Source organism: Crotalus tigris, unplaced genomic scaffold, assembly GCF_016545835.1.
Source record: "Crotalus tigris isolate CLP2741 ecotype Arizona unplaced genomic scaffold, ASM1654583v1 scf7180000018368.3068619, whole genome shotgun sequence".
Lineage (NCBI taxonomy): Eukaryota > Metazoa > Chordata > Lepidosauria > Squamata > Viperidae > Crotalus > Crotalus tigris.
The window spans coordinates 1543634-1566786 of record NW_024096968.1 but is presented as its reverse complement, the minus strand read 5'-3'; the positions used below and the strand labels follow the sequence as shown (position 1 = coordinate 1566786).

The 23153-nt window shown below is 38.7% G+C and overlaps 1 protein-coding gene and 1 long non-coding RNA gene across 5 annotated transcripts; one reads left to right on the top strand and one right to left on the bottom strand.

The window, feature by feature from the left end:
* Positions 1-765: 765 nt before the first annotated feature.
* Positions 766-10071, top strand: FUT10 (fucosyltransferase 10). 4 transcript variants are annotated; one of them, XM_039350994.1, is made up of 5 exons: positions 766-900; positions 2245-2537; positions 4622-4772; positions 7339-8174; positions 9208-10071. In XM_039350994.1, exons 2-5 carry the CDS (start codon positions 2457-2459, stop codon positions 9421-9423), a joined length of 1284 nt encoding a protein of 427 aa, XP_039206928.1. In that variant the 5' UTR covers positions 766-900; positions 2245-2456; the 3' UTR covers positions 9424-10071. The 4 variants fall into 4 exon arrangements, with proteins under 4 accessions (XP_039206928.1, XP_039206929.1, XP_039206926.1 ...); XM_039350995.1 differs by having other exon boundaries at positions 4622-4913; positions 9291-10071; XM_039350992.1 differs by having other exon boundaries at positions 4622-4913.
* LOC120311464 lies at positions 840-12388 on the bottom strand. The gene is made up of 3 exons (XR_005557629.1): positions 11575-12388; positions 10817-10896; positions 840-960 (listed from the first exon to the last, which is right to left on the bottom strand). It is a non-coding gene; the product is annotated as an uncharacterized LOC120311464 (long non-coding RNA).
* Between the last annotated feature and the right edge of the window lie 10765 nt (positions 12389-23153).

Genomic DNA, 23153 nt, shown 5'->3' with positions numbered 1-23153 from the left:
ACGCACACAGGTTTTAATCCTTGCCCACAAGTTTCTCCACACTGGTCTATAGTTGTAGCTAAAAGTGGAGAATATAAAGTAAAATGCGGAAGAGAATTGATGTTATGTAATGATCCTCTCTTCAACTCTGAAGTATTGGGTGAAATATGGTGGAGGTGCTCTCCTCCATCTGATCAGTAGATGGCAGCAACGAGTGAGAGTACTAGGTATCATGTCTTCACCGCCATCTTGTGGTCATAAGCAGTTTTTGCAGTCGGATGCAATCTGTCTAAGAATGATCAACGGCAGCGGGCACTTATTTGTAATAGAAAAACAATGTTAAAAGTTTTGTAACGTGACCTACGCAATTAATTCACCTTAAGCCTTTTAAAAAATAAACTCTCGGGCAGCGTGCGAATGTGTCTGACGCAGCTCTGACTGCTGCATTATGCTAAAGCGAGTTGGCAAGCGGGTTGCAAACGGCTGTGGAATCCGCGATCGCTATTTTATTTTTTTAAAAAATGCGCTCCCAAAACGGGAAGCTCGAAACCTTCCCCTAAAAGCCGCATAAATTAGCTGCCAAATTTAACCCCCCCCCCCTCATTTTGACGGAGATCCTTTCGGTCGGGACGTTCAGAAAGAGATGGGTCTCTCCGTTGAAACGATGCCACCGTGAGCGTGATCAAACCAACTTTTCCTTCACACAAACCCAGGAACGTTGTTTTCCAAAGTGGGATTCGGAGAACTCTGGAAGGTGGATCCCGGGATCTGCTTCTCCCAATTGATCTTCCGTAGGGATGTTATTGGGAGAGGAGCGCTGCGATCCGCTGCAGAGTTTGCTGTCGACCCAAGGGAAGTAGAGGCACAAATAGAAAGTAAAAAAGCGTCTCGCCACAACCAGGAAGAAGAACGGGGACTTGGGTGAGTATTTTTATTTCCTATGGGAAGCATTGCGATAGTTTTCCTGTTGGTTTTGTACATCTGCAAAAGACATAAAAAGGCGCCTGTAGATCTTAAAAAGAAAGACTGTCTTTATTCGGTTTACTTTTGGTTTCGAGTTCTGCGATGCAATGAGGCATTTGCAGTTGGAAACGAGCCAAAAGATAACAAATAAAAGGGAAACGTAACATTTACTCTTCTGAACTAAAAGTACCAATGCAATGTTACAGGCCCGCCTCTCGTGTTTTAACAAAAGGAGAAAAGAAAGAACTTTGGGCCTATTTTAGCACAAGCGGCTTCAACCATTTCCCCCTTTTAATTTTTAAACTTTTTTTTATTTTCCTATAGCAAAAGCTTTTACAATAGCATGCAGTTTAAAGCTTCTGTTAGTTCTAAGCTTTTGTTTTAACGTTTCTTCACTATTATTTAAAGGGAGAAGCAGAGACGACTTTTGTTTTTGGAAAGGCGAAGTTGTTCCTGGAAGGGTTTTCTATTCAGATCAAACCTCCCTTCATCTTTCAAGGAAAAACCTTACAAACCTTGATAAAACATTAGTGCTAATATTATCCTTAAGACTTCTGAGAAAGAGATTCTATAATTGTCTTGTTACACTTCCATTAGGCCTTAGAAATTATATATTTGATGTGTGTTTTTTGCTTTAAAAAAGAAAATTATAGATGCCTCAGATCAGTTCCTACAATTATGCAAATTTTGTGATGCAAATGAATGTGAATTTGCATATATTATGTAGCATTATTGTATCTACTCTATAGAACAAAGCATATTGCTTCTGTTCACTGCCTCAAAGATTTACAATAATTACTGAATACATTATTTTCTGCAGAAAGACAAAATTTCTTAGCTAAATTCCATACGTGAAATCTTATTCTAGCCTATTTAAATTTTCATATACTAAAGAACACATTATCCTTGTTACACTTGAATGGAAATACAATGTAGAACAATAGTTCCCAATTTGTGCTTGCAGTCCACTATTGCTAAATATCTTCAAATTAAATTTAATTTAATTTAATTAAAATAACGACAGGCTTGTCCTTCTAATATTCTAGAGATTTGGCAGTCTCAAAAGCTTTGGGCCTTAAATAATTTGTATTTATGTTGGGGTCCTGTGGGTCCCGCCTGGGGAGGAACACATGTGCCATAGTACCCACACACAGTGTTGCTAACTCTTGGTTTATGTGAGTCTCAAAAGTTTTTGATGGGGATGTGATCATACACATATATCAGGAAGACTGGGAACTGATTCCTAGCAATATGCCAACATAGATTGAAGAACGTATTTCTGAACTGTATCTTTTCATTTAGCAGTGCATTAATCCCAAGGAATCCCTGATTGAGGAAGCTACAGTAATACAAGGTCGAGGATCGACTCGGGTTTGATGGCACTTCTTCTCCCACCAGTAACCACAGTCGAGAAGAACAAGGATTTCTAGGGAAAATACATTGGACCAGTTATTGGACATGTTAAGGATCCCTGAGCCCCAAACAGGAAGAGTTTGTATGCCTGATCATAAGGCATGAAAAGAATTAAGAAGAAAAGATTTTGGGCGTCTTGCTTCTGCTTTATGGCTTCCTTTTTTCTCCTGATCACTTTCCAGGTACCAAAGATCCTTGGGATGGAGCTGAGAATATATTAAGAAATGCCCCCAAGAGAGGAAGGAATAGCTACGTGATGTAAAACTTTAGGAGAGAGAATGGGGACATTGCCATATCAACTTTGGGGTTCAGCCTGGTGCTTCGGGTTTAATTATGTGCTTTCCCAATTCTCCAAATCTCCGTTCCTTTCCACTGGTCTCTCAGTACTGCTTGGTTTTCACCAGTAAAAAAACAATACGGGTAGTCCTCGATTTATAACCATTTGTTTCGTGCCCGTTTGAAGGCAGTGAAAAAATTGACTTATACCATTTTTCACACGACTGTTGCACCATCCCCATGGTCACATGATCAAATTTCAGACGCTTGGCAACAGGTTCATATTTATGACGGTTGCAGTGTCCCAGGATCATGTCATCACTTTTTGCGACAAGCAAAGTCAGATGCACTTAACAGTCGTGTTACTAACTTAACAACTGCATGGATTCACTTAACAGCTGTGGCAAGGAAGCTTGTAAAACGATGAAAAATTCACTTAACAACTGTCTCACTTAGCAACAGAAATTTGGGATTCAATTAATGGTCATAAGTTGAGGAATACCTGTATGCGCAGAATAGAAAATACAGAGCAAGTCATTTTCCGTGACTAAAAGAATACGCTCATTCTCATTATTCTGGTTCTGCTGTCATGAATTATTCTATCTTATAATGTCACAGCTTGGTTCCTCTTGCAAGACTCTTGAACTGATGCAGTTAAAAAGGAGAAGGCAGATCAGAGGTAACTCTGAAATGCGTCAGAATTCCTCCAAATGGGTCCTGTGGGAAGCTACATTTTTTTATATGAAGTGTTATAATGAAATTAAATTTATGATCTGCTGTTTGTAGGCTTCAACCCAGATGAGATGGGAGTAACAGACTTCCTAGCTTCTGTGTTAGTACCTTCAGCCCTCTAGAAATATTACACCAAGGATGGGGAATCTGGAGAACAGGATCAGTGTTTCTCAACCTTGACAATTTTAAGGCATGTGGACTTCAGCTCCCAGAATTCCACAGCCAGCATTGCTGGCTGTGGAATTCTGGGAGTTGAAGTCCACATGCCTTAAAATTGTCAAGGTTGAGAAACACTGGGATAGATCATGGTATACAGACAAGGGAAATAAAAGCTAGAAGGAAACAAGCATCCTAGAAGTTTTTGAATAAAACTGTTTTTTGTAAGTTTGGTTGCTTGGTTGTTTATTTTGCAGTTTTTATAGCCTGCCCCCCTCGAAAGACTTAAAATTATAAATGGAACAAAAGAATAAACAAAAAGTACAAATAAGAAGTCAACCCTCTCCCAGTATGAATGGCAGCAAAAATTTTGGTAGAATTCATTAGAAAGCCTGATTAAATAAAATCATCTTTTAAAGATTTTATGGAAACCATGAAGAAAGGAGCTTCACAGACTAGAGAGCGACAGTCTGATATGACTAATATATGGATAGAGTAAGTTCACAGTTCAGAAATAATATGCTTATCATAGGCTCACTGAGTATGTGTTAGAACAGTGTGTGTGTGTGTGTGGGTGGGTGGGTTGTTCCTTCTGAGTCAGTGATAACTCCTGGTGACTGCCTAGACTAGTCCCTGCAGTTTTCATGGCACATTTCAAAAGTGGCTTGCCATTGTCTGCTTCCTAGAGCTGAGAGAGAGGGACTAGTCCAAGGTCACCCACTTGGCTTTGTACCTAAGTCGGGACCAGTGTTCACAGTCTCCCAGTTTCTAGTCTGGTACCTTAATCACTCCACCAAACTAGCTTTTGTTAGAAAGTCTAACTGCCGCGACCCCATAATACAGTTCCCCATGTTGTGGTGGTCCCCAACCACTTATACATCACCGGGTGCCAGGGGCGTGGCCAAAGAAAAGGGGGAAAAAATGGCGGACAGCCTTGTTTGGCGACCCCCGTGAAATGGTCGTTCGACCCCAACTGGGGTCCCAACCCACAGGTTGAGAACCACTGGTCTAAGCCCATTTCAAATCAATATCCATGCATAAGGTTTCATGCCTTATTTCTTAAGCCTTCTGTAATTCCTGATTTTCCTTTGTTTTTCAAAAGGTGGTTGTAGAACTGGGCAGGTCTGAACAGTTGACCTCACAAAACTCAGTTTTACGAAACGATGCTTCCAGAGAAGATGAGTTACAGAAATATCCTCTGTTTTTCGAACGGCCAAAACCTGACCACAGTACAAGAAAGAAATTGCACAAAGGCACGTATCCCATCTTGCTGTGGTGGTCTCCACTCACAGGAGAATCTGGAAGGCAGGCTCAGTGTGGCGAGGATATTTGCTTCTTTACCATTAACAGGACTTACCAACACAATCCTATGACTAGAGCCTTTCTTTTTTACGGTAAGGGAATGGCTAAAGTTTTGAAAGGGCTATTGAGTAATCTCTTACGCCCCCTTTTCTTGCGTAATTTACATATTGATTTCTGTATGTAGAAAAGAGTGGAACCAACTGGGAATATGGTGATTTAGATAGTCCTTGACTTATGATTACTATTAGGACAGGATTTCTGGTCATCGGTCACCGTGCTCATAAGAGGAAGCACCTATGTGGCTGGACCTGAGTTTATGACATTTTTTGCATGTGATTGTAAGTGCAAAACCATTCTTCTGAATGGGTGGGATTTTTTTTTGCCAGAAATTAATTAAAAAAAAACACTAGAAACTGGTGTGAAATCATGGCCACATAATTGTGGGGCGCTCCAGGAAGATGGCTAGGTTATAAGCTCAAAAAACAGAAAGAGAAGAAAATAATACATAACTTAGTAGATGGGAAAGGTTGTTTACAATTTTAAAAGGAAGAAATAAAAAAGATAATTAAGAAATATTATAAGGAATTGTATGGCAAAGAAGAGGCTGCAAAAGAGAGAATTGCTCAATATTTAGAAGAAAGTAAATTGCCAAAAACTCCAGAGACATTCAAAACTATGTTAGAAGAAAGAATAACAATGATGGAGATATTAGAGGCTATAAAACGACGAAAGAATGGGAAAACATCAGGCCCAGATGGGCTACCGGCAGAGCTTTATAAAAATCTACAAGATACATTAAGCGAACCACTGAAAGATGTTTGTAATGGATTATTGTTAGAGGCCAAACTTCCAAATACATGGATAGAAGCAAATATTACTTTGATACCAAAAGAAGATTCAGACTTGACGTATATTAAGAACTATAGACCGATTTCATTACTCAATGTGGATTACAAAATTTTTACTTCAATAATGGCAGAGAGACTGAAAAAATACTTAGTTGAGTTTATATATCCAGATCAAAATGGCTTTTTACCGAAGAGACAAAAACAATTTAAGGGTGATAATGGACGTATTAGAATATTATGAATTATATCCAGGGAAACAATTAGCATTAGTGTTTTTAGATGCCCAAAAAGCATTTGATAATGTTTCCTGGCAATTTATGGTTCAACAATTACAAATAATGGATTTTGGAAAGAATTTTACAAATATGATAAAAACAACATATAGCAACCAACCAGAGAGCAAAAGTGATAGTGAATGGAGATTATACTGAGAGTTTTGAGATAAGAAAAGGAACGAGACAAGACAATCTCCATTATTATTTATCTTTACCTTGGAAGTACTAAATAGAAGGATAAGACAGGACACAGAAATTAAAGGATTGAAAATAAAAGATGAAATATATAAGTTACAAGAATTTGCTGATGATTTAGTGTTTATCTTGGAAGAAACTTTAGAGATGATTCCTAAACTATGGGGAAAGATAGAAGAATATGGAGAAATGGCAGGACTAAAAATAAATAAAGAAAAAATCAAAGTAATAATAAAGAACATCACAGATAAACAAAAAAGGCAAATACTAGAGAAAACAGAGGTACAAATAGTGAAAAAAGTTAAATATTTAGGTATTCATCTTTCAGCTAAGTGTTCGTCAATAAAAGAAGACAATTATACAAAATTATTGAAGCAAATAAAGCTAGACTTGGAAAGATGGAAAAATCTGCAGCTGTCAATATTAGGAAGAATTGCTACAGTAGAAATGAATGTGTTGCCGAAGATTTTATTTCTATTTCAAACGATTCCGATAAAACTTGAGAGAAAATTCTTTCAAGATTTAAATTCATTGGTTTTGAACTTTATTTGGCAGGGGGGGGAAAGCTAGAATTAAGATGAAAAGATTACAAGATGCTAAGGAAAATGAAGGTTTTGGGTTGCCGGAATGGACGTTGTATTACCAAACATCTGTGTTAACATGGGTGAAAGAGTGAGCAAGCTAAGTCCTGATTGGGTTATTTCCAGATCTCTTCCTCCTCTTAGTTTTTTTTTTCTCCCCCCCAAAAGTAGATTTTTGTTCTACTTCAAATCTGTCATTCTGATGCAATTTCCAATTAATACAGTGATACCTTGGTACTCAACTACTTTGAAACTTATCGAATTTGATACTCAAAGCATTTTGATGCAAAATTTTTGTCCCAGTACCCATTCTTTATTTGGTGCTTGGCACATAAGCTGGAATTAATTGATGTTAGCTGCCTTGTGATTCACAACATTATTCCTTATAGGAAAATTTGTTTGGCACTCATATTTTTGGAACTCATCGTGCCTCCCGGAACCACTTAACAATGAGTACCAAGGTACTACTGTATTAATATGACTCTTACAATTGGAGAATATCTGCTTTATTGGCGATGATCACTTTACCTTGATAGTGATATTTATATTATTGAAGAAAGTGCAACTAAGTCCACTGAATTTAATTAAAAGGAATATGTTATGTTTTTCAACACCCAGGTACTGATTTCAGCATACACAGCTTACCTTTGCCCCGTGCAGACTTCCATGACTGGGCTCTTTTTCACGAGGAGTCCCCCAAAAACAACTACAAACTTTTCCAAGCTCCTACCATCACTTTGTTCAACCACACAGCCACTTTCAGCCGCCACTCACACCTATCGCTTACCACCCAGTATCTTGAAAGTATTAAGGCCTTGATGTCCTTGAAGTACACAGTTTCTTTGCAAAAAAAGAACAGCTTGCGGAAGCGACTTGCGCCGCTGGTCTATGTACAATCTGATTGTGATCCTCCCTCTGACAGAGACAGTTACATAAAGGAGCTGATGGCTCACATTGAAATTGATTCCTACGGGGCTTGTTTGCATAATAGAGATCTTCCAGAGCATCTCCAAAATCCATCATCCATGGACAGCGATAGTTTTTACAAAATACTTGCTCAGTATAAATTCGTCCTGGCTTTTGAGAACTCTGTCTGTGAAGATTATATCACTGAAAAACTCTGGAGGCCCTTAAAGCTGGGAGTGGTGCCTGTTTATTATGGCTCTCCCACTGTTCAAGACTGGCTTCCAAGCAACAAGAGTGCCATTCTCATCAAAGATTTTCCACACCCAAGGGACTTGGCTCAGTATATCAAAGCTTTGGATGCAGATGACAAGGAATATCTGGCCTACCTTGAATGGAAGTTGAAAGGTGACATTTCCAACAAACAATTGCTTGCTGTTATCAAAGAACGCACATGGGGAGTGCAAGATATTATGAAGGACAACTACATAGATGCCTTTGAGTGCATGGTGTGCACCAGGGTATGGGAAAATATCAGGAGGCAAGCGAAGGTAAGTATAAATATGTCTCTCCTTAGTGCAGGGGTAGACAACCTTGGCTCTTTTATGACTCATGGATTTCAACTCCCAGACTGGCTCAGCTTAAAAGAGCCAAGGTTGCCTACCCCTGCCTTAGTGACTTGTCATCATTAAGTCAACTGCAGCTTTTGATTTTCAAGCAGAATCACTGTAACAGAGGCAAACAAATTCTGCAGAATTACGGAGTTCCTGCAGAAAGATATTGCTTCGAAAGAGGTCTGTGAATCTCTCTGTGATCCATAAATGTAGAAAGTAGTTAGAGCACGTTGACTTCATCTTACTTCCATGTCCATTATTTTCTCTGTTCTCCCATCTTTTGGGATGTACATCTGAAGGATAAAATGTCCCTTCCTGTTGTTCATATTTCTAACAAAGCATTTAAATTACCTGTATATACATTCTAGACAATTTCTCTGGTGACATATGCCACCAATACATCAAAGGATCATTGTTGTAAGCTCTCATTTTGATATTTGCTTTGTATCTGTGTAAATTTTGAGATCCATTGGCGAGGGCTCCTTGCCTGGTTTATTTTGTCTTGTAAGATGAGAAGAAGAGACAGAATAAGATTGCCTTCTCCTCAAACGCATCCATCCTTGCTCTTGGCAAAAGTCTTTCTCTTGGGTTTTTTCATTTGTATGTTTTGATGAGTTCAAAGACACTCTTGACTCTGGACAATTCCAAGACAATCCCTGCAGTTTTCTTGGAAGTGGTTTGCCATTGCTGGCCCAAAGTCATCCAGCTGACTTTATGCCTAAGGTAGGATTGGAACTCAGCCTCCCTTGCCTTAACCACTACATCAGGTTGGCTTTCTTGTCTTGGTTATTCATGCCTAATATTCCAATATCAGGTATTATCAGTTGGTTCATCTGTCCCTTAGACACTGAAGCTAAATTCTATATGGTAGATCTAGAAGATCAAAGTATTTGAAGTGGGAGAATACCAATCCTCACCTGTCAAACCCTACAACAAATGAACACAGATTGTGCTTTTATCTTTTGATCAGGGAATGTTACCAAGAAGATGGAAAGTAGAAGCAAACCATCTGAGCTGCCCCAGTCCTCAAGCATTTACTTTTTCTCCTCTCAGTGTGCAGAGAACTGTGGTATGGAGATCAAGCTTTGAACAATCTAAGAGAGAAGCTCGGGCACTGCAGCAGCTGGTAGAAAACAACAGGAATTTCACAGCCCTGGAATTTTGGACTCTGGTTTTTAGAGACTAGTTTAAAAAAAACAAGGAGTACTTACCTCAAGATAGGAAAACAGCAACCAGAAAAAGCTAGTAGCAAAATCCAGTGTTTCAGAATAAAGTAGGAAGCACTTTTAATTAACCACTGAATGTATAAAAATGTGTATTTAGTGACTATTTATCATGACCTATTTCAGGGTTCCCCAGCCTATGGGCTGCGGCCTGGTACCGGTCCGTGGCCTAGTGACCACCGGGCTGCTGGAATGGCTGGTGAGTGCATGCTAGCGACACCGCAAGTGGGGTAGCTGCCGCGAGGGTGCTAGTGGTCATGTTTGCAGATGCACGCGAGTGCTAGTGGCTCCATTTGCACATGTGCGGGGGCACTAGCACCGCCGGCAGCATTGCGTGGGCATTAGCGCGCCGTGGGTGCACGTGGCTGTTTGCACATTCATGTAGGCACTAGTGCTGCTGGGAAGTGAGCGGCCTGTATGCGCATGTGTGCCTAAGGACATAAATTTTCTTGCTCCTCCCTTTCACTCCGGGCTGCCAAACAGGAACAGTTGGGAACCTCTGGCCTATTTAGTAATCTTGTAATGTATGTTTTTACTGCTAATACTAAGACATATTTTTAACTTGTGTAGATTAATACAAGAATGTAATAAAATCCACGCCTTTCCCTCTTCATGTGTCTCTGATTGTTTCTGCTAGATTTTACATTCAAGCTCATTTGCAAAAGATGTCTGACTGAATTTAGTGCTCTGACTCAGAACCAACATGTTTTCTATATTTCTTGCATATTTACAAGTAGCTGAAGTAATGAACTGTCCTGTTCAAAGGAATGGGCAATGATGTGTGTATTTTGTGTGTGTGTGTGTGTGTGTGTTTGTGTGTGGTATCCCAAAGGAAATATTTTACATGAAACATGAAATGTTTACCAGAACCCTATGGAAAGAAGAACTACGGGTAGTCCTTGACTTACAACCGTTCAATTAGTGATCGTTCAAAGTTCCAACAGCATTGACAAAAAGTGATATATGACCCTTTTTCACATGACTATTGCAGCATCCTCATGGCCATGTGATCAAAATTCGGATGCTGGGCAACTGGTTCATATTTATGATGGTTGCAGTGTCCCAGGGTCATGTGATCATCTCCTTTTGCAACTTTCTGAGAAGCAAAGTCAATGGGGAAACCACATTCACTTAACAACTGTGTTACGAACTTAACAGCTGCAGTGATTGTGCCAAGGAAGATTGTCAAATGGGGAAAAACCCATTTAACAACAATTATTTTACAACTGTTTCACTTAGCAACAAAAATGTTGGGCTCAATTGTGCTCGTAAGTGGAGGATTACCTGTACAGAGCCATGGCAAGAACAAAACGATAGGAAGTACATAGCAAGGAAATCTTAGAAAGACTATCTCACCCAAGTGTCATCTCAGATGATGGAACTTCGTTATTCCTTACCACCCATATTTAGGTAGAATATTTTCTTAGCTTTGTTGCCTGTGGGATTAAAAGTTGCACAATGACAGATGTTAACAACAGAGCTTGACTTAGTATTGGAGTTATTCACTTGAATAATTTTCCTTGTTCTAAGATTGTGAAGTCTTCGTTAAACACAAGAAATAAATAAGCCCATGCATTAAAAAAAACCCTAATACGGGCATGCATTACAAAGTCACAGGAGTCACCAAGCCAGTTAGGATTCTGCTGGCTTGAACCTGATATCCTTCAGATAGCTTAAACTTCATGCTTTCTATAATTCCTCAACCTTCACAGCCTTTATGGAGTCAGGGATTACAGTATGGGAAGTCTTAACGTGTTTGCAGGGCATCGGATCAAGAAAGGTTTCTGTATAGCCTCAGTAAAGGAAGCTTAAATTGAACAAAATGCCTGCAACTATCCACAGCTTAAGCTGGACCCATCACTATCAGAAACGTAGACACTGCAGTCTCTGCGGCTGAATCTAATACACGCACATGCACACACAGAGGAAAACTTCAACAAACTCAATTCCAAAAGTCTCTTTAATTATTTTTTTTTTTAAAAATCTCCTTGCTAGAAATAAAGCTGGCAATGATACAGATTATATGTAGGTGTTAGTTCAAAGTGATGGCACCCTTATACAGAGAATGGGGAGCAAATGCTTTGACAATATCAAGAGCAAATAAACTTACATACCCCAAAGTGTTTTCCTGTTGATCACATTCCTGCTGACTGTGCACTTTGTCCAGGACAAGCAGCTACCCGCTTGCGTGGAAAGGCAGAATACCTGCTATTGGTCAACCTCATTGGAAAGGCCTTAAAGAAGGAGGGGGGCATTTTTGCTGCATCTCTCTACGTTGCCAATTTTCTCCGCATCAGCAGTTTTAGTGAAAACTTGGCAGCTTGAAATTCCCTGTCATAGATGGATGTAAAATGCATTAGCATTTGGCACTAGTATGCTGACATGAAAATAAATATCCTAATCAAGGTTTAGCCATCAGCCACTTTTAAAACCAGATCACAAAAAGAAGTGCCACAGTCCAAAACATTAGGAATACCTCCCCATTACTCTCTCCAAGCATCAGCAGCTTTACAATGCTATTTATGATGTATTGCAATGCCGTCCTACTTATTTCACCCAGACCTGTTCCTAGTCAAGTCTATGTAGGATTTCAGATTTCCCCTTGTCAACATAAGACATACAGTAATTGTTCGTTAAATGAAAGAGAGCCTACTGTCTTACCACAGCAGCTTCAATCTTTGGCAACAGAGAAAGGATGAAGGTGACATTGTTCATTTCTGTCCTTAAAGTGGCCTGCTGGCTTTCTTAGTTCCAGAATACCTTCTCTCTTCAACTTCTTTGGTTAATAATGGCTAGAAAGAATGATTTGTCCCTTAGCCGTAGTAGCACAATGGTTAAAATGCAGTATTGCAGGCTAATTCTGCTACTGCCAGCAGTTCGATCCTGACCAGCTGACGGTTGACTCAGCCTTCCTTCCGAGGTGGGTAAAATGAAGACCCAGGGGGGCAATAGCCTGACTCTGTAAACTGCTTAGAGAGGGATGTAAAGCACTATGAAACAGTATATAAGTACTAGTGCTATTGCTATTGCTATTATCCCTGCAAAGGCTGATTTCTGCGATGGAGATTCTGCTATGGTCTCCAAAATTGGCCATTGTTCAGTGCTGTATAGCAAGACAGCTGAAATTATGTACAAGAAATTCCATCCTAAATGAGTTCCTCTACGTATATTTGGTTGGTTTAAAGTTAAATTCTGACTCAGTTACAATGGTAATAATTACCCCATTGGAAGATCTGAAATATCCATAAGATGCAAATCATAATAGAGAAAATCTATCTACACGGTCACTAAAAATCATCACTGACTTGATGCCACATAATCAATGTTAAATTTTACCAGTATTTAAACTTATTGGACCATCAGCCCACTTTTAAATAGGTCTACCCACAAATAAAAACATACAAACACACATACACGCTAAAGAAAGAGTAGCAGCTTCCTAATAAGTACAAAATGTCCTTTGGCATTTTGGAAATCTATTTAGAAATAATGTCCATGCCAGATTGCACAGAAGGGGTTTTAACTAATTGGATTTTCACTATACTCCTATATGTATCAACTCAAAAGGACATCCCCGAGTTTAATAAAGTGTATTCCCAGCAGCTGAGTCAAAAATCTCACACCTACATGCACTTCTTCCTGTTAGGCAAATGTAATTCATTTCTGAAATGAGTACACTCAAGTGTATCTAATTCTGTGCAAAATAGAGCAATTGCTTCATTTTTTTACATTAAAGATACATATTGCATTAAATTGTAAGAAGCTTAAATGCATGCAAGTAGCTTCCAATAGTTTCTAAAAACACACTTGAAGGTATCTCCAGTTTGCCATGAACCAGCCTTCTTCAACTTATTGCCCTCTAACTTTTTTAAAAATGTAATTATTATTTGTATATATTAAAGTACAAGAAAAAGAAGAAAAAGAAGAAAAAAATTAACATGCACTAAAAGGAAAGTAAAACAAAATACATCACAATGTATCTGTATAATGCAATTCCATTGTAAAGTGAATCACCGTTTCAACAACAAATTGAATTATGACTGACAATGTCTTGGAATCTTATTGATCAGTTTTTCCATTAAGAGTTCAAAGGCTAAAAGTGAACATATTTCTTAAGTCCAAGATTTTGCAGCAGGTGCTGCAATTTTTACCAGCCAAGCATTGCTATCTTTTTCTTGTACCTAAATATTGATGTAGCCAAAATTCTAATAAACTGAAAAATTCCAATGTTCCAGGACATTGTTTGTTTAATATTACATTCAGAGCGACTTCCGGTTTGGCATTTGACAAGACGGGTGGAAGAACCCAGGGCTCTGGCTTCTTAGCCCGATTTTATTCGGCCCGGTGACCCCAAAGGGTCAGAACGTTGCCCTGGAGGGGCAATGAAGAAGGAGGGATGCTTCAGGAGTCTGGACCAGATGGCAGTTGGTCCAGACGGACTGAAGAAACCTTCCAAAAGGATGGAAGAAAGGCTGCCTGGTAAGCCCAAACAACCCAAATCATCACCAGCCAGAAGAAAAGCGACCTGCGGTGCTCCGCTAAACAGCTGATTGCCAAGAGTGTGCTGAAACTGGGCAAGCCTGTCCTTTTATTCTTTATGGAGTTAGAAACATTGATCCCCTGATTGGGAAAAGGCTATGAAGTAAAGACCCCAGAAGGACTAGGGGAGAAGAGAGTTAAAAGCGGTGAGCAATTAGAGGAGGGGAAAGGATTTTAAGGAAGACAAAAGAATTCTTAAAAATTGAACTCAGATTGATTCAAAGAAAGACTGCTTAATTTAGAGGATGTGGATTTTTTTTTTAGATTTAATTTGTAGGGTAAATAACTAGCAAAGAACTTGAAAAACTTTGTAACAATCTTTTAAAACCAGATATTGACAAAACAGTGTATGACGACATCTAGTGGTGAAATGAGATATTACAGTAATACCAAATAAAAGAATTTGAAAAGTGTTTGATCTTGAAACAACACCTGGTATAAACAAAGAGCCTTTATGTGAGTTTGTAAGAGAAAAGACTTTCTACAATTATATCTGTTGACTCTGGATATAACCAAAACAGGAATTATTTGGAAACAGTGGGCGTTTCACATCTGTGATTTGACTGGAGGATTGGATATGGCCTAAAGTAGTTGGCTCGATTTTTTTGGTTGGATGTTAGCCTAAGACAGTTGGCTATTTTTCCTTTTTTCTTCTTGCTTTTTTTAACCTTGCTTTCCCTCCTTGATAATTTGGATTTAGCTTAAAGTAGTTGGCTCTTTTTATAGTTTGGATTTTAGCCTAGGATAGTTGGCTTGAAAAATGAGTGCATCAAAACTCACCAGACTTATGAAAAAAACTTCCTATGCACCCTCTGTTGGAACATCCAGCCCAACAAGCCACGGATCTATTGAAACAATGTTGCAGCATGAGAAAATAAGCACTGTTCAAAACAAGATGCAAACTACATTAAAATTAATTCAAGAATCAATACAAAAAAACCATGAAGAGACAAAAAGTAATTTTGATAAATTAAACGAACAAATGTCAGATACAAAGACACAATTTGAAGTCCACCAACAAATGATTGTTAAAAATGAACAAAAAATTCAGAAAGTGGAAAATAAATCACACGATATTGACAAAAAATGGAGTTCTAGATTTTAGAAAGCTTTTAAAAACCTGGATTTAGGATTTGGGGTTATTTGTCTAGCGCCGGCGTTTTCTTTGCTTTTGCTGTTTCTAAGATAATTTCAGTCTGGATTGTCCTTCTGATTTGGTGTTTTTATCTGTTTTTATGCTTTTATCCAGTTTTGTACATCACCCAGGGTCCATAGGAGTTTAATAAATTCAAATAAACAATAAAAATGTGCCATTATTTAATTGGTACAACCATGACTGCTTATAGTTAATGAATGCTGCCAGCAGCCTACTAATTTGCAAATAAATTCCAATACACTTCAAAACCAATTAACATCCCCCCCACTTTGTCCCCATAATTTACACAGATTGAAAATGCTTTCGGGCAAGTTATTGTCCATATGTTTATAGGCTTGAGGTTGTGAAGAGTAACTTTAAGCAATTATTAATCTACCCACACCGGTCAGTAACGGCACTGAGAATCATAATCAGTGACTATTTTGCCAATCAGCAGGAAATTGGTGCAAACCCACCTCCCAACCCCAGCAAAAAATCCTGCAAATAAGCAAGACTATCATAGCTCAGACAGTGGTTGCAGTCTATGCATCTTTGTTTTTTGCCCTGCCCTGCTATTTCTCTCATGGATCAATCCAAATATTTCATTTCTGAATATGGAACATTAGACTAATCCATGCTGGCTCAGGAATTCTGGGAGTTGAAGTCCACAAGTCATAGAAGAGCCAAGGTTCCCCACCCCTGGATTAGTCCAAAGCAATCTTCCTCAGTTTGGTGTCCAGCCCGACTGGGAAGGCAAATGTGAATGTTCTTGGGAAACATAACTGAGTTTATTGACACAATTCGGAATAGCAAGATTCTGTGTAGAGATAAATGTATATCTTGAATTTTTGTTTTGCTCCCTTATGTGGTGGCTTCACTTGTAAAGAGACAAAACAACACCAGAAGTAAAACAGATTGAGAGTTCTGTGGAAGGATATATTCAGGAGTATCAATCTACCCGTTGGCTGAAGAGTTGCTAATGATAAAAGCGGCTGAGTGGAACCTTTATGGTTCTTTTTGATGTATATATGCATCACGATAAAGAAAAAAAAGTAACATCAAAATAGCCATTATTGCACTGGATGATTTCCCCTCCCCCCCAAAAAAGCAAGCAGCTGAAAAAAATCAAACGAATATGAAGAAACCATGAATAATTAATTTATTGCATATGTTTTTGTTAGAGAATTTTAATTTCTCTATTGGTGAAAAAATAAATCAGAAGCTCTCACAGTTGACTGCATGTAGCTGATTCAAATACATTTCTTTATATTCATATCCAAATATTTACAATACCATACATTCTTCTTTACAGCAACATAGCTCAATGAAGACTTCTTACAGAGAGATACAGAGACAAACCTGAGACTGGAAATCCAGCTCCTAACTCAATACCCTTTTCCACAGACTCAGTAGCACTTTCTTCACATTGGCTGACTGAGTTACCACATGACTCTTCCTGCTCATGAATATTCCAACACTCCTCCCTTCATGACAGGAAGAGACATCAGACCTATTGACTTAATACATTCTCCATAGTGAACACTACCCAATGGTTTAGTCATCATGTCTGCCAAATTATCCTCAGAAGAACAATGATGTAAACTAATCAATTTTCCTTTTACAGCTTCCCTGACATTACAATACTTAATGTCTACATGTTTACTTCTGTTCTTCACCCTGTCACCAGTTGCCATTTTTATACAGGCAGCATTGTCTTCAAATACCTTTACAGATTCTTTTACATTAATATTTAAATCTTGCAACAACTGTACATACCATGTTACTTCAGAACACAATTCAGATAAAGCAATAAACTCTGTTTCCGCTGTTGAAATAGCAACAGTTGTTTGTTTTCTGGACTTCCATCCAATCAGAGTCCCTCGAAACAATATTATAAACCCAGAATTTGATTTCCTTGTGTTTATGTCATTTGCATAGTCACAATCAACATAACATTTTAATTTCAATTCCTCAGTAACCTGTATTTGAAGACCCAAATTTATAGTTCCCTTTAAATATCTGAGAACCCTTTTTACACCCATCCAATGTAACTTTGTAGGTGCAGCAGTAAAACGACTCAAAATGCTTACTGCGCAAGCTATGTTTGGTCTGGACTACTGTGGTAGATATAACAAACTCCCTATTGCTGAGTGATATATCTCTTGATCACAGGTTTCACCTTAGTCCGCACTTAAACTATTATAAAAATCTGTACTCAAGGGTGTGGGAGCAGTATTACAATCTTTCATATTCTATTTTTCCAATAACTGCTCAATTTTTCTCCTTTGACTGAGAATATAATCACCTTTTTCATTTTTCTGTATCTCTACACTGAGATAATTTTTTTATTTCTCCCAAATTCTTTAATTCAAATTTCTTTCCTAACTTGTCAGCAAATTCCTTGACTTGTGATACATTCTTTGCAATGAAGCAAAGATGATCCACAAATGATAACAGTAGACAATTCCCTCCTTGTAACTGTCCAGTATATATACAATTATCAGCTTTGCAACTCTTAAATCCAAGACCCTTTAAAGCAGTATCTAAACAGATATTCCAGTTTCTGGCTGACTGCTTCAGCCCATAAATAGCCTTGTTTAATTTATACACCATGTTAGTTTTGCAATTTCATATCCTGGTGCTTGGATCATATAAATTTCTTCCTCTAACTCAGCATTGAGGAATGCAGTTGTGATATCAAAGTGCCAGATTTTATGCTTATATGCCGCTGCCAATGCTAATGCTAATCTTACACTCTCACTTTTCACAGTTGGCACAAATACTTCATCATAGTGACATTCTTTAATTGTGAAAAGCCTTGTGCCACTAACCTGGCCTTATACTGTACATCATTATTTGGCAATATCTTTTTCTTATATACCCACTTACAACCCACAGCTTTGGTTCCCTGTGGCAAAGTCACTGATTTAAATACTTCATGGTCTCCCATGGATTTCATCTCTTTATCCATGGCCTCCTTCCATCTTTCTTGTTCAGCTTTTGGTAATGTCAACACTTCTTTATAACTTCTTGGCTCATACCACACATTGCAAACCTTTACCTTATTTATTTATTTATTTATTTATGAGACTTATATACCTCTTTAAGTGCAAGCACTCTCTAAGCGGTGTACACCAGTAAGCAATGTATATATGTATTTTACATTGCCCCCAACAATCTGGGTCCTCATTTTACCTACCTCGGAAGGATGGAAGGCTGAGTCAACCTTGAGCCGGTGAGATTTGAACCGCTGACCTCCTGAACACAGTCAGCTAAAGTGGCCTGCAGTACTGCACTCTAACTGCTGCGCCACCTCGGCTCCTCATACCTTGCTGGCAGAATACCTGTCAGGCGGAATTCCTTTGTTACATCGCTCTGACCTATGTGGTATTAACTGCTCCTGTGTCTCAAGTCTATCTGGCTTCATGTCTTGTTCAGCCTCTCCTCCCTGAACATTCACATCTTCAATAATCATTTTTCCATCATTAGATGAGTTATTGTCATTAAATAGATCACCGTCATTAAGTGAGACATACCCAGAATTTGCATTAATTCTGTCCCAATTTTGTTCTGCAAAATTAGCAGACCTTGAAATTACAATTCTTTTACTTCCATTGCTAAAGCAATATCCTTTTGACCCTGGTTCATAGCCCACAAATCTGAGCTTTCTTGCCTTTTGCTGTCCCTTTCTTCTGATTGCTTTCAGAATATGTACCCATGCAGTACTTCCAAAAATTCTCAAATGTGCTAGTAATAGCTTTCTCCCATATAGAATGGCATATGAAGTATTATTAATGGAGGAACTCCGCAGCCTGTTAACTATATAATTGGCAGTCAATATGGCTTCTCCCCAATATGACCTGCTCATACCAGAATCCTCTAATAATGAATCTTTCATTGTTTGCAAAACACCATTCCTTCTTTCAGCTATACCATTCCCTGCTGCTGTATAAGGATTTGTACACCTGTGTCTTATCCCCAATTGCCCCAACCATTGTTGGAATTTAGTTGACATAAATTCAGTACCTCTATCAGTTTGCAACTGACACACTTGTTGTCTGTACCTTCTCTCTACAAAACTTACCCACTGTTTGAATGGTTGTAGCACCTCTGTCTTTCCTCTAAGCAAGTAGCAAAACGAATACCTGCTATAATCATCAACAATTACCAGTACATATTTTGCTCCTCCCAAACTGGCTTGCATAGGTCCCACCAGATCTGCATGGACCAACTCCAGAGCTCTTTTTGTTTGTCTTGTGCTATATTTACTAACTGGGAATGCCTTTGACTTCGATGCTTTGCATACTGCACAGTCCAAATATGTTTTGCATCCCTTCAAATTTAGCCCTTCTGCAAACTCTTGCATTTGCTGCAAAACTTTAAAGCTTGCATGGCCAAGTCTTCTATGTAGAAGATGAACACATGAATTATGCTCTGCAACATTCTTAAATATATGGGAACATTGAACCTTTTGTCCCTGCAATACATATAGATTATCTTCCTTTATGCCTTCTGCACAAATATTCCCATTCTTTTTGATGAGACACTTCCCATTTACAAAAACGATCTCAAAACCTTGTTTGTCTAAATTTGACACACTTAACAAATTATGTTCCATCTCAGGTACACAAAGCACATTGGTAAACTTTGATTCCAAATATGGAATTTTTACATTGCCTCTTCCGATGACTTTTGCTTTCTGGCTATTTGCCAAAGCCACAGATTCTTGTGCTACTGGAACAAACCTGCAAAGTAATTCAGAGTCATTAACAATTGTTTGACTTGCCCCACTATCTATTAGCCACTTGTCTCTGTTGTTGCTATAGCAAACTTTTGCAACACCAAAATGTTCCTTTTGCAAATCAGTCTTTTTTGCTTGCACAAATGTCCTTCGCTGCAAATTGTTCCTCTGCAAACAGTTCCTTTTCAGATGTGTGTTTGCTCCACAAATGTAGCAATTCTTTTCTTGCTGAGCTCTGCTTGCAAAATCTCTCTTTTGATGTAACTTGGTCCCATCTGCTCCTTGTTTCTTCTCCGAAGACTTGCAGTCTGGACCCCCTGCTCAGGAATTTCACCTCCTCATGGCTGTTCCTAAAATGTTGCTTTTCTTCTTCATTAACCAAACATGCCTTTAAAGCCTCAAAATTTAAGTCTTGCTCTTCTTTACACTCAAATGTCGCAGAAGCTGTGTCCCAGGTTTTATCTAAACTGTTCAACACCAATAAAACCTTCTGAGACTCAGGGAATTTAATTTCACGTTGTTCTAAGTCCAAAAATAAACTTTGCATTTTATTTAAATGCTGTTCCACAGATTTACCTGCTTGCAAACAGGCCCTGTAAAGTTTTCTTGACAACTGCACTATATTGCATGCAGAAACATTCACGTGTACAGCTCTCAATTTCAACCAAATCTCCTTTGCAGTCTTTAAATTTGCAATATTTAGAAATTGTTCATCATCTAAATCAGTGGTACTCAACCTTTTTAATGCCATGACCCCCAACCGGTCGTAAGTCGAGGACTACTCAACCGGTCGTAAGTTGAGGACTACTCAACTGGTGCAGCACCGTTTGCAGAATGGGACTTTTGGCGGGCTCAGCAGGGCAGAGACAGCCTGGACAATTCCTATTGGCTTTTGAAAGCCAATAGAATTAGACTCTATTCAAGAGAGTCTATTCTATTGGCTTTCAAAAGCCAATAGAATAAAAGGGAGTAGCACAGCTAAGGAAAAGGGGAAAAAAATGGCGGACTGCGTTGTTTGGCGACCCCCGTGAAATGGTGGTTCGACCCCAAATGGGGTCCCGACCCACAGGTTGAGAACCACTGATCTAAATTCAAGATGAGACAGGCCATTGCTGGATCATGACTTTTCTGATCTGCAGCTGCAAACACTTGTGGTGGATTTTCTACGATATACCACAGCTCTTTTGCTTTCAGCAAACATTCCATTTTAGCAGCCCACACAATGTAATTCTTCTGGCCTAAACGAGGCACAGAGTTTTCCTTAAATTTCATTGCAGCCATTCTGCTAATTCTGCCTTATTCTTATACTTTCTAAACACAGGCAATTTCTTCCAGCTTTAAATTACAATGTAGTCCTTAGTAAACTCTGGACCCATAACCTGCTAGAGAATTTTAATTTCTCTATTGGTGAAAAAATAAATCAGAAGCTCTCACAGTTGACTGCATTTAGCTGATTCAAATAAATTTCTTTATATTCATATCAAAATATTTACAATACCATACATTCTTCTTTACAGCAACATAGCTCAATGAAGACTTCTTACAGAGAGATACAGAAACAAACCTGAGACTGGAAATCCAGCTCCTAACCCTTTTGCACAGACTCAGTAGCACTTTCTTCACATTTGTGTTATGGTTCTGGCTAATGAAACACTTCAAAGAACTTCCAGGCATTGATTTCCCTAAAAGTCTTTTATTGCTTCAAAATGTCAGCACAGGCATAATGAAGTTTATGCTAAGATCTAAGTTCTCTTCCTCTGAGCAGTTAAATTATCAGCATATTCCCTCCCTAAATTAGCTGTCATATATCACATTATCCAATTAGTGTGAAAGTCAAAGGTTTCCTTCCTCTCTCTTATGCTGTGCATTAACTCTAAAAATACCAGACAGTTCTGCATATTGTCAAAGCAAGAATATACAGTATTTGCAGCGTTGACACATTGGCTGACTGAGTTACCACATGACTCTTCCTGCTCATGAATATTCCAACAGTTTTGTATTTATTGACCCTTAAAAACTGGATGCTATTAAAGGGGAAGTTTAGGGACACATCATTTGAAAACCTGATTGTATGCTACTATGCCACACCATTCCTGGGATAAGAACTAAAAAGAATCCAGGAAGAATAAAGAGAACGTACTTGGGACATTTGACAAATTTGGCCCAAAGAAGGGCAGCAAAATCAAATCCTCTTCCACCATTAGCACACTTTGGGTATCTGACTATGAAGATTCTCAATCATCCAGGTCATGGCTGTCCCAAGGGTGCTTTTCTAAAAGACATCTGAACTTTCTTGGTTTTTTCCCCCTTGAAAACGTTTTGCTTCTCATCCAGTTCTTCTTCAGTTCTAACTGAATGATGGAATGAAAGGATGTATATTCTTTGCAATCATCTGGTTGTTAGCACTCTTGATGCCCAGAGTCACCTGAATCAGACTGCAATTGGGGATGGAGCCTTCTTAGGACTGCTGTAACAACTGTGTTGTAAACAATCCCTCTGTCTTGTCATATTCCTCTCCCTCTATTGAGGGAAGGCTATTCAATTTTAACATAAAGGGCCACTTTGAACCAGTGGTCCTCTCTGTCCAGAATGTGTACTTTGCTGTTTTATCATCTATGCTTTGTGAACATGTAATTGTGTTTCTCTGGAGTTCACCCCAGGTGTCATGGCGACACAGATGAAAGAAACCAAAGCTCCGGTTTCCTAGTCTGATTTCACTTCGTCTGGAGACCCTGAGAGGTCAGAAAGTCGCCTTGGAGAGGCAATGAGGAGGAAGGGAAACCTTGGGAGTTCTGAGCCAGTGGCAGCTGACCCAAGCGGACCGAGAGAACTCTTTAAACAGATGGGAGAAAGGCTGCCAGCAAATACGCAGACAGCCGAAGCCATAGACAGCTTGAAAAGAAGCCAAGAGCCACGGCAACCCTGCCGAACAGCTGACTGTCAACAAAGCGTGAGATCTGGGTGAGATTGTTCTTTATTTCTCTTCCCTATGGACTTTCAAAATATAAATTCCTGAATTGGACAATTTTTAAAAGTAAAATCCCCAGGAAGACTTGGGAAGAAGAGAGTTAAAAGCAGTGAGAAATCTGAAACGGAGGAACAAAATTAAGGAATATAAAAAATACGCAGAAAAGATTTAAGACTGATTAAAAGAATATTTTTTTGGTTAACTTTTTTGATGTGGGAAAAAATTTTTACTTTGTTGGGAAAATTTTTTTACTTTATTATTAAATAAAGTTTTATTACTGGATAGAGATATTACAAATAATAAGGGCATC